The 12,356-nt window shown below is 37.3% G+C and overlaps 1 protein-coding gene across 2 annotated transcripts; it reads right to left on the reverse strand.

Moving 5' to 3' along the window:
* Positions 1-3,858: 3,858 nt before the first annotated feature.
* Positions 3,859-8,961, reverse strand: LOC137022972 (hepatic and glial cell adhesion molecule-like). Of its 2 annotated transcripts, none has more exons than XM_067389454.1 (4): positions 8,676-8,961; positions 8,161-8,171; positions 7,749-7,977; positions 3,859-4,020 (listed from the first exon to the last, which is right to left on the reverse strand). In XM_067389454.1, exons 1-4 carry the CDS (start codon positions 8,959-8,961, stop codon positions 3,914-3,916), a joined length of 633 nt encoding a protein of 210 aa, XP_067245555.1. In that variant the 3' UTR covers positions 3,859-3,913. The 2 variants fall into 2 exon arrangements, with proteins under 2 accessions (XP_067245555.1, XP_067245554.1); XM_067389453.1 differs by lacking the exon at positions 8,161-8,171 and adding an exon at positions 8,484-8,519 and having other exon boundaries at positions 7,749-8,021.
* Positions 8,962-12,356: the final 3,395 nt, after the last annotated feature.

Genomic DNA, 12,356 nt, shown 5'->3' on the forward strand with positions numbered 1-12,356 from the left:
TAAACTAGTTGTATGGATTTCGTTTATGCTACTTTTATGTTCTTTTTGGAGACTGAAACATTTGTACACCGTTGACTTTCATTGTGTCAAATACAGCTTAACCAGTTTTTCAGGAAAGAAAATCATGAGACATCCACTGCAACTGAATAATTGCTTTACACAACCTCAAGGTTCAAAGCTGCTTATACAGTCACCTTTCAGCTTGAAGCTCAGACAATGAGTAAGAAAACACTGGACAAAAACTCCAATACAAAATCAAAGACTGAAGCCAAAACAATAGTGACACTGATAGCAGAACTAGTTCACTTTTCTAACTTTTTAAAGTGCCCCTATTATGCCTTTTTTAAGGTTCCTAATATTGTTTTGGGAGTCTCCTACAACAGGTTTACATGCATGCAAGATCAAAAAACACTTTCGTTTTCTCATAATTTCACCTTAATGAATTTCACCTCGTAAACGATTTGTTAGAAGCAGTTCAAATAATCAGTCTCTCTAAACCCATCCTTTCCGTGAGCTTACACTGCTCTGATTGGTCAGATGGCCTAATATTTTTTGATTGGTCTACTGCGCGCACCGTGCGCCCATTGCCATAACTGAATGACAGCTGTCAATTCGCAAGACATTGTATACAATGTATGGACTGAAAAGATAGCATTGATTTTACCATATCAAATGAAATGTCTGAAGTGGTCGATCAACTATAAACTGATTCACAATCAAGACTGGAGTAGGATGTTTCTGGTAAGTGTTAGTTTGTGTTATTTATAAGACGTGATAGCAGCGTCACTGTTATACTTTATGTAGGTGCATCTGTGGGAACAGAATCTGTATCAGAATGCCAAGCGAAGCTGAAAACCTCTAACATAAGATAAACATATAGGCCAGATGCGTAGACAGACACTTTCATCATAATTATTAACAAATAAAAATGGCTATATCATTGTTTGACATTATACTGTTTTTATTGATTACTGTTTACAGAGAGAATACTTAAAGTAGCCTAGTTAGTGCGGACTAGCATCTTAACATCCTATTACAATACAGATAGAGCTCCACTCTACTGTAATAATTAGATAGCAGAGGAAAAAAATAGTTTGTTTTACAGTTATGTAAGTGAACCGAGCCTACAGCTATCTCCACATTAGCCAAGCACAATAGTGATAGCCGATAATGCCTTCGATTTTGTAAACAAAAGTTGTGCTCCATCCTTGATCATTACTCCAAGTAATAAGACAGACAAGCTGCATTAATCGACACATTTTTAGACAATATTGGACCCACATCTGAATAGCAGAACTAAAGAAACGTGAGTTAGCAGGTTAGCAGGAACAGACTACGTTACACAACATAACATATAAAATTACGAATTTTGAACGATCGCTAAATAATATAAACATTGATTATTAATCATACTTACAGGTTGAGATTCAGAGGAGCAAGCTGGTCCAAATAAACTGGGCATTGATCCATATTTTAAGACCAAGCATTTTGTGAATCCTGCATTAAACTCCCAGAGGTTTGAGAAGCAGTCGTCAGTAAATTACGGGAACATGACAAAAGATTATACTGCTGTGGTATTGTTGAAAAAATTAATGCATGCACAATAAGTGGGCGGACAATATGCTAATGTTCTGTTGTGACGTCACAATGAAACGGCTTGGGATTCGTTTTTACAAACGACTTGTTTTATTGACTCAGAGTCGACTCTTACTTTTGAGAGACAGAGGCTGCATCCGAAAACCTAGGTAGCTGACTTGCTGCCTCGCTGCCCTATCAGGCAATGACTTGTAAGGCAGCGTTTGTGCAGGAAGGCACTTTATGAAACAGATTTCAGACAGGCTTCTGAGGCAGCGTAACAGTTCAATGATCTACCGCAATATAGTGCAAGCTTTGGTGAGAACTAAACAAATATTTAATTACTACAGTAGGAATTTCTCGCTAGAAAACATCAAAAGTGGAAAATGTTATGTACATTAACTGACCAGCCAACTTAACCTTCGGACGCCATCTTTAGTTTTCTAGCTCAACTGTCACAGAATGGAAAGCACAGGATTATGGGATATGAAAGGCAGTGAAGGATACATCTATGCTGCCTTCAAAAATCGATCAGATGAAGGTATCTCAGGAAACATGAAGTGAAGCTAACATTGGATTCAGACGTGCCTTGATGCCTTCCTACCTTGAAATTTGTCCTCCAAAGGCAGCATTTTACAGTTTTCGGACGCAGCCAATAACTTTATATATGGTGCACTTTTAGATTTAAAACTTAGCTTTAACTGAATGAAAACATCCTGCTATGTTACACACTACCTGAAAGGTATTTTTCAAAAAATTCATAATAGAGCCACTTTAAAGAGACTATAAACAATGAATAAATCTTATTCAGTCTGACTGAGTTTGAAGGCGAATAACATTCATTAATCAATACCCTCTAATTACTGAATATTTTGGCAAAACTTATAGTAAAATCCAACATTTTTCTCTGATTATCATTAATAAACTTGAGTCAAATGAAGCCTCACCTGTAGTTTATCCTGGTTCATCTCTGCTGCTGGTCAATCCTAGTTCTTCTACACAGGGATTCTCCATAAAAAAGAGAAGATAATCCATGTCAGTTGGAGCAATGTTTTCCTAAAAACGCAACTGAAGTTAAGGTGTGACCAGCTTGTGCTTTGCAAAAAAAAAAAAAAAAAAATGTGAAAGTGAAAGTGACATGTGAAGGCCAAGTATGGAAATACCTGGAATTTGAATGCAAAATCTGTGAAAAATGAAACACTAACTCCCAAATCCTGTCAACATATGCAGATGTTTAAAACCATTTCTCTATATGTACAAAGCCGACATTTTGTAAATTGTCTATATTCATTGTTCTGTGAAATGTTGTATTTATTACCTGTGTCTGCTGGTCATGTGTGTTTTAATTACTGAGCTTTTAGAAACATGAATATATTAAATTGTTCTGTGCAGTAGCTTATAGTAGTTTTCTCCCTTACCAAGGTGTCTATCATAATCCTGTTTTTCAAGGTGGTTTCAGTGGCTACGTTTAATTTGAGAAACTCAGAAAGTGGACTAGTGAAAGAATTTCAGATACAATAATTCTATATTTATATTACATCCTTAATGAATTACATGCAAGCAATTATATATTGATAATGAAATATTATTTGTTTAATTTAAAATAATATAAATATGAATAACAGCTCTGTCCAGAGACTGTGGGATAGAAAGCTTGTGGTAATAAAATACTAAAATGTTAGTCAGTTGATTCACTTGCATTAATATAATCAGATATTTTCTCTGAGCTTCTCAAACTTTGGTGGCAGCAGTCATGTTTCTTGCTCTGTAAATATGTTAAAATATAGAAATGTATTCTGAGGAAGTCTGTCAAGCTGAAACAGGTTGATCAACATTTTTTAAATTATTTAGCCCATTTCATTAAAGGCCTTTTACGCTTAACCATGCGAGTGTGTGGGAATATTTAAATCTAGATTTTCCATAATGATTTCTTAAAGTCAATGTAATTGACATGTTAAATGTTTCTGCACTGTATCTCAAGAAAAATTGTTTCATCCTTTGCCATAGTTTCATTTTTGTTGAGTTAGTGAAAGAGGATGTGTAAAAAAAACCTGATTTCCAAGGCAAAAAATATTCTTGACTGACTGCTCACATGATTCACTGTGGTTATTGTTCAGGCCACAGTATTAGGTTTGATCATGTTTATACTCTCCAGTAGCAAAAACACACACACATTGATCTTTAGAGCTGTGAAATGTATGGAAAATATACAATTTATTTACATCCACATATCTGCAGAAAAACACAGTAATGCTACACTACATTATTATTGTGAGCAGTTTATTTAATGTTACACATTTCACTCAGACATTCATTGGGGACTGGCATCAACTCCTCTTCAAGATCTGAAGTCATAAACCAGCACAGCAACAGTAGCCACGCCCACCAGAGCAGAGATAACCAATCGGATCACAGCTTCAGTAAAACCACAAGAGTGACTGGAATCTGTGGAAACAAAGTGGGTGTTTACAAGATAGCGTTTTCAACTAACAACAGAATTTTTTTATGCATTTGACCATTTATTTAAACGACAACTGTATTTTGGGGGCCTGAAAAAGAAAACTTTAGAAAATGTTTCAAAGTGCAAGTTTTTGAAAATGATATTGTTATCATCTCTGTGTAAACTACAATAACGTGTAAGAAGGTTACCTGCTCTGTTGAATGAAGGGATTAAAAACCTAAATAGTACAAATAGATTTCTATTTGAGATGTTAAATATTTCTGACCTCAAATAACAGCATTTGACTACAATTTCCACTGATCAGCCACATCATTAAAACCACCTGCCTAATAATATCATGTAGGTCATGCTGCAAAAACAGCTCTGATGTGCCAAGACACAGGATTCACAAAACCTCTGAAGGTGTGTTGTGCTATCTGGCACAAAGGCATTTGCAGATCCTTTAAGACCAGCAAGAGGTGGAGCAACTGTGGATCGAACTTGTTGATCCAGCAATTCCCACAGATCAGGGGTGCCCACTCCCGCTCTTGGAGATTTACTTGCCTGCAGAGTTCATCTCCAACCCTGATCCTGTCTGTAATTATCAAGTGCTCCTAATGATCTTAATCAGCTGAATGATGTGTGTTTGCTCAAGTCTGCTCAATCAGACTGAGATCTGGGGAATTTGGAGGCCATTTTTTCATGTTCTTCAAACCATTCCTGAACAGTGTGGCATTATCCTGCTGAAAGAGGCCACTTCCATCAGGGAAAACCATTGTCATGAAGGGGTGGACCTGGTTTGCAACAATGCTTAGGTGTCAAATTTATGTCCAAATGAAAGGCTGGACCCAGGGTTTCCCAGCAGAACATTGCCCAGAGCATCACACTCCCTCCACCATCTTGTCGTCATCCCACAGTGATCCTGGTGCCATCACTTCCCCAGGTAAACAGCACACACAAACACTACTGTCCACATGATGTAAAGGAAAGCAGGACTCATCAGACCAGGGGAACCTGTACTAGGGTGACCGTATGTCCTTTTTTCCCCCCAGACATGTCCTGGCCAATATTTCTAAATTACCTAAAATGTCCCAGTTTTGGCTTTGTTTTCATACTTGTTGAAGGTATTAACTAAATGTAACTTGACCAATAGCATGCAGGGATTGTACATAATCGACCAATCGTGGCTTGCGGGAAGGCGGGATCTACAGAGAACGGTCAAAGCATTGCAAATACGACAGCATTTTAATGCATGAGGACTGTCAACAGGAACAGTGGTGTTCACAAACCTCCGTAGAAATCGTGTTCTGAAATCGCCTTCCGGGCACCTTGATGTGACCGAAAAGGGCACTTTTGCTTTCATGATTTTTGCTCTGGGCCCAAATAGGCTTAATGTGGATCCCACCTGGGTAACCCTGCACTGGGCCTGTTTAGGTTTGGTGTGGGCTGGCCCTTGCCCACTGTGCCTGCAAAAAGCCTGCAGGGGCATGCTTGCAGGGTGCGATGCACTGTGTGTTGTGACACCTTTCTATCAGGAATTCAGCAATTTCAGCTACACTGTCTCTTCTGTGTGATCTGAGCCTTATCTCCCCCATCAATGCATCAATGAGTTTTGGGCATCCATGACCCTAACGCCAGTTCACCAGTCATCCTTCCTTGCACCACCTTTGGTAACTAACCATTGCATACCAGGAACACCCCACAAGAGCTGCTGAAATGCTCTGACCCAGTCATCAAGCCACTATTTGACACTTGACAGAATCACTTTTAGCATTTTCCCTTCTTCCAACATGAAAATTAAATTGACCATTCATTTGCTGCCTAATATATCTTACCCCTTCACAGGTGTCATTGTAGTGATATAATCAGTGATATTCACTTCATCTGTCAGTGGTTTTAGTGTTGTGGCTGATCAGTGTATTTTCTGAGTGGCTGTTTATGCAGCACCATTTTCAACAAAAAACTTTTTATGCGTTTGGCTGTTCATTTTACAGGACAATGGCATTTTGGTGGCCTGAAAAAGGAAACTTTTGAATACAAAGTGCAAGTTGTCATATCCGTGAAAACTGCAAAAACGTGAATCTGTGAAAAAGGTGACGGCATGTGCATGCATATTTCCTGTTAAGTCTATCCACTTCATTTTTCAACCTGGAAGTACGGCGTTTTCTGTGAATGTGTGAGACTTCTGACTTATTAGCCGCTATAGGGAAATAACGAGAAGAAAATCAAAGTGCAGTAAACTGTAAAAATAAGGTGGATAGGCATGTGCGAGGATCTGTAAAAGAATGCATATGCGGAGGTGCGTAGTCTTTCTTTACCAAGTGACATCATTATCTACTTGTCTGGCATGTGTAATACAGTCAATTTTGCGGATCCGTGTGAAGTTTTGATAATGTTGTCATCTGTACAAAGAAAAAACAGTTTTTTGGTACACTGTTGTCCTGAAAACATGCCCTCATTAATGATTATCAAAGAAGCAGTTAGTTGTCAAAGGGTCAGTTGCCTATCTCATTTGAGTATGTTTACATGCACCCCAGTAAGCTGATAACTCACAAATATCAGCTTATTGAAATAACCAGTTTTCCCCGTTTACATGCAAACCAGTATCCTAACAAGCAAACTCATTTGCATATCTGACTCCAAGATATGGAGCAGACTCATCTGATTCCATGTTATGTCAGTTGGGATGGATGATAAATAAAGTTTGCAACATGTCAGCCGGAAACTTACGGCTCATTATTCTCTCATACAGATGCAGCGTTTTGACTGAACCACTTCTACATCTGCTTCACAAGATGAGAACAAATGTTTATCATTTTCTGGGTCATGAAAAAGTGTGAGTTTGTGATATTTCCTTCTTCCTTTCCTGCAAAACGCTCGCTATGTGGACGCGTTTAAATCTGCACTAAGGATGTGTTTCTGTTACATAGGCCTATGACACGTGCACTTCAATAAGCTGATAGAAAGCAAGTTAATGTGTTTACATACTGCATGAAATCGGGGTAAGAGTTTAAGCTTAATTTATGACTTTAATCTGATAAAAGAAAATGAGTTTCCATGTTAACATGACCACATTCGTTGTCGACTTAAGCATAATTGGTCAAATGTTCTCTAGCAGATTGTATGTTGGTTACAAATAACTAGTTTAAAAAAAACTTTTAAAAATAATGTTATCCTCCAAACTAAAAATTTCACTATCATCATTATTTTTTAATATTTCCCAGGTGAAAAAAGTACATTTCAATAATGTACTTAAAGTGCTCTATTTTCATGCACTAATTCTGTACTTAATATACTAAAAATTCTTCTTTAGTACTACTTCATCTTAAGAACATCTCAATGTACTCAACCGTACTACCACTTGTAGTACACTATGGGTTCAAATGTTCTATAAGTAGTATCTAAGTACATTTTTTAAATACAGAGATTATATTAAAAGCACATTTTAGTTCATATTTCATGCTGTCTCAAAATAGCACAGTTGAGTACACTTAGATGTTCTTAAGATCTTAGTATATTAAGTACAAAAGTAGTGCACGAAAATAGAGCACTTTAAGTACATTATAGAAATGTACTTTTTTCCCACCTGGGTTATTTGCTAAATACAGCACACAATGAAACCACAATGAAGTACATTTAATGTTGATTTAGATGCATTTATATCAGAGCAATTAAGGGAAACATTATTTTTGTTAGTAAAGACAAAATATTACTATATAATAGAGAACTTAACCTGTATATGGTGGGCAGTGTTCCTGGAAGCTGAATTGTGTTGTCTGGTTGCTGACTGGATTAGCAGCCACACAATGATACACGTCACTGTTTCTCTCTTTTATCTCCAGTGTGAGAGAGAGATTGACGTTAAGCTCAGGGCTGATGGTCTGATTCAGTCTTTTGCTCCCTTTATACCATGACAGAGAGACTCCTGGTCCATTTTCAGATGAACACTTTAGTGTACAGACCTCACAGGAAATCCCAAAACAAGCGGTGGCACATTTCTGCAACACTAGTGGAACAATGAGGTTGCTTTTGAGTCTCAAAATAACTTTCAGTCAACAGGCAACATACCAGAGTGCTCAAAGAGGAATTGCCAAGAAGACATTGTTTGGTGTTTGAACAGATCTCACATGATACAGCCTTATTACAAACCCACATTCTTAACTTTAACACAACCCTACAGGAGTTTGTAAGTTCTGTACTGTCTAAACAGCAAATGACAAAGAGTTCAGATGCTCTGATTAAACAAAATAATTATTTAGCAATTAAACATTAAAAGCTAAAAATACTGCCTAATATTTAAAAAAAATTAAGTAAACAGAATTGATTAATTAACAATCAGTAGTACGCTACACCATTGTCACGATTTGATAATATTCACAGAAACACATGCCATATATTCAGCAAAAATTGGAATTGTATGGAAATAAACTATTGCAAAAATACTTGCATTACTCACCAGATATCTGACACTCACTGCTTTCAATGACAGGCAATGTGACCGGTGCTTCAAAATAACCATATATCACAACAAATAAATAGTTTAAAAATACATTTATATAAATCTATTTTTTTTATCATTTACCAATATATTTTTGTCATTTTAATAAATTTTGTTCAAAAATTGCAGTAGGCCTACATAAGAATAAAGACTGAAACTCACCATAGACAATAACCTTGAATCTTTTATATGTGGCCATTGCGGTCATAATCTGTGCCGTATAGAGTCCTGAGTGAGTGATTGTGATGTTCCTGATGGTGAGAGATCCAGTCTGCTGATCCATCTGCAATCCGTCAATCCCCTCATAACTGTCATATATAGAGATGCTCATCTTATAGATTTCAGCAATGAGAGTGTCTGCATCCTCAAGTCCATATAGCCACAGTATCTGTATATCTCTGTTAATTTCACTAACACCAGTAAGTAAAGTTACAGAATCTCCCTTCATCACTGATATTGTCTTGATTTCATCTTTCTCAGCACCAGTAAGAGCACCTGGAGAGCAAGAGTGGAATAAAGTGTCTTTTATAACGAACAACGACACAAACTGAACAAGAAGACTTACCACACAAAATGAGCAGAATCAAAGAAAACCATTTACTGACAAACATTATTCTTAAGTACTTAAAACATTTATGGTCCATCAAGGTTTAAAGCAAAACCTTATTTTGATTGCATGTCGGTGAGATCTGCATGTGAAGTACCCTTCATAGCTCTGTCACGTATCCGCAATTGTATAGCTGCCCACAAACCACATCCCTTTATTCAGAGGACTTCAAAATGCAATTCAGATGCATTCAGTTCATCTGTGTGAGTGACCAGCTTTTACTAATCAGCCAGTCACATTTACCAGTCAAATATTTTTATGTTCATGTCTATATAAATAAATATATATATTTTTAAATCTTATTTCCCCCCAGACCAGTGGTTCTCAACTGGTTTGGCCATGGGACACACATTTTCCCTTGGTCATTAAGCCACACACATAAATATATATATATATATATGTGTGTGTGTGTGTGTGTGTGTGTGTGTGTGTGTGTGTGTGTGTGTGTGTGTCTATATATATCGGTCTGGGGGTGGTGTTTGAGGTTGAATGGGGGGGAGTTATCCCCCTCGGTTGAAATGTCTCTACCTTTTGTCCCACCAGCAACTTCTGCAAGCATAAACTATGTAAAAGCAGCAGCCCTTCCAGCATTCACTCACTCGTTTCATTCACTGCCTCAAGTGAACTATATTAGTGGATTAATGTAGGATGTAGTGAATGAGGGTATAGGGGCGATTTTGAACACAGCATAGGTCAAAGGAAAACAGCAACTAAACACAATGAACACACCTAAGATGAAACAGACCATGACCCTGACAACTATCACATCATATACAAAAATACACAAGACTTGACTTGACAAACAGGAAACTCTCTTACAGCAGGTTTACACAAACACATCTGACAGACAAGCTGACAGTGGAAACGAGAGGGCTTTACACACATGGACTAACCAAACAAGACACACTTGAAAGCAGTTAAAACTTAAAACAAAGATCATAAGACAAGATCAGGGGAACAGGGAATCACAAAACAGGAATATAAATTAAAAAAAAACAGGAAGCAAAACTAATTTTTTTGTCTTTGCCCCAAAGTTTGCTTTTGCTCTGGTTGCATCTCTTATGCATCTTAAAACACTTCCTTTGAAAGATGTCTCGTGCATATAGATGAATAAAATGTGATGTTTATCTGCTTACCCCCAGGGCATGACTTTGTTTCTTCAGTAGAACACAAATGATGATATTTAACTCCAAAAGTTGTGGTCTGTCAGTCGTATAATGCATGTCAATGGGAACTTTGTCTATAAGAATAAAAAAACATGCACAGACAAATCCAAATTAAACCCTGCAGCTCGTGACGACACATTGATGTCCTAAGAGACAAAACGATCGGTTTGTGTGAGAAACCGAACAGTATTTATATCATGTTTTACCCCAAAACACCACTATGTCCAACTGCGTTCAGCACTCGCTTAGTAAAGTCTGATCGTGCTCTGACAACGGCTCGTTTCGTGTCTTAGGACATCGATGTGTCGTCACGAGCCGCAGGTCAGAGACTGGAGTAAGGTTGAGAAGGGGTAATCTATGGAATTCAATCTAATTCCAACATATATAACCAATGATAAAATTCATGAAAATATAAAAGGAGTTGTTAATGTCAAGTAAAGTTGTAATGTCAAGTCACCTTTATTTATATAGAGTTTTTTACAATGCAGATTGTGTCAAAGCAGCTTTACAGTGATAACTGCGGCAAATAATTTCTAAAAGAAAAAGGTGTCATTGCTGCTTAAATAAAGAGGTAAGGGACAAAATCACACAAGACTCAAGGAACACAGAAATAGGAGTTTGAATGTAAACATTAGTGTGCTAAAAAACAGCTGAACTTATCAGCACCTAATCTCATCTTAAAGGTGGTACAGAGGATCTTTTCGTAGACTGAGTTTTTGAAATGATCGCATGCATAAGAACAACCCCCCTCCTTCACAGCTCATTTCGAGGGAACGCCTCCCAAAACTCGTGCACGAGTATTGGAACATGAGTGTTTGTTTACCACCGGCATTCGCTGTGTTATCAATTTACATTCATAACCGGCCTTACACTTGTAAAAATCGTCGACTTAAAGCCGCGCACACACTTAGTGGATTCATTATGTCGGACTCACCGCAGGTAACTCATAATCTGCAGTTGTTACTCCTGTCTCCTGACAAAAACTATTGCATGCGGCGCCTGTGGAGTGTGGAAAGTTACTGGAGCGCGCAGCCGCGCTCGTCTCTCACAAGGAACGTCACGGCAGTGATTGACAAGCCAGAGGGCCAATCGTTTACGAGATGATCGCGTAAACGATTGGCTGAAGTTTTTAAGGCCCTACCTCGTGCACAGATGATGTATAATAATATTATTCCTTTCAGTGCACCTAATAAATAGTCTTTTATCAGTTAGTAAAGACAGTTTCAAGTAATATTGTAAAAATGTATAAAACAAAACATTCTCTGTAGCACTTTTAAAAAAGACATAACATAACACAGACTGTTACGTAACAGTCGGGGTGTACGCCCCAATATTTGCATATGCATGCCATCATTTTTAAACACTTGCAGTCTGTATAATTCATAAACACAACACATTCTTTATAAATCTCTCCAACAGTGTAGCATTAGCCGTTAGCCACAGAGCACAGCCTCAAACTCATAGAGAATCAAATATAAACATCAAAATAAATACTTTACTCACATAATTCGAAGCATGCATACAGCATGCATGACGAACATCTTGTAAAGATCCATTTGAGGGTTATATTAGCTGTGTGAACTTTGTAAATGTGCTGTAATATAGTCGAGAGCTCGTGTGGCAGGGAACACATGATTTAAAGGGGCGGCGTCGAGTGTAAATCAGTGCATTGTTAATGATGCCCCAAAATAGGCAGTTAAAAAAATGTATTAAAAAAAATCTATGGGGTACTTTGAGCTGAAACTTAACAGACACATTCAGGAGACTTATACTTATATTACATCTTTTAAAAACATGTTCTAGGGGACCTTTAAGTTAAGTACATTGAATGTGTCATGGTAAAGTATATATTTTAGAGTAGAATCAAATTGTAATATATAATTTTTATAATTTGTGTAAGATTGAAAAAAGAAACAAGGAATTATGGTGTGGTGATTTTAATACTCATAACTTGTTATGGGGGAATAAAATACAGATCACAATAGGGAAGTAGAACAATTTATGGATGATAGAGTATTAGTGAACACAGGAGAAGGTTTAATATAACAGAGAATATGGTATCATGTATAG

This window comes from Chanodichthys erythropterus, chromosome 7, assembly GCF_024489055.1.
Source record: "Chanodichthys erythropterus isolate Z2021 chromosome 7, ASM2448905v1, whole genome shotgun sequence".
Classification (NCBI taxonomy): Eukaryota; Metazoa; Chordata; class Actinopteri; order Cypriniformes; family Xenocyprididae; genus Chanodichthys; species Chanodichthys erythropterus.

Coding starts and splice junctions, on each gene's coding strand:
- LOC137022972 (XM_067389453.1), bottom strand. CDS start 8,961: ATGAAGGGAGATTCTGTAACTTTACTTACTGGTGTTAGTGAAATTAAC. Junction 8,520..8,675: donor ATTCAAGGTTATTGTCTATG/GTGAGTTTCAGT, acceptor GTTATTTTGAAG/CACCGGTCACATTGCCTGTC. Junction 4,021..7,748: donor ACACTGCCCACCATATACAG/GTTAAGTTCTCT, acceptor TTGTTTCCACAG/ATTCCAGTCACTCTTGTGGT.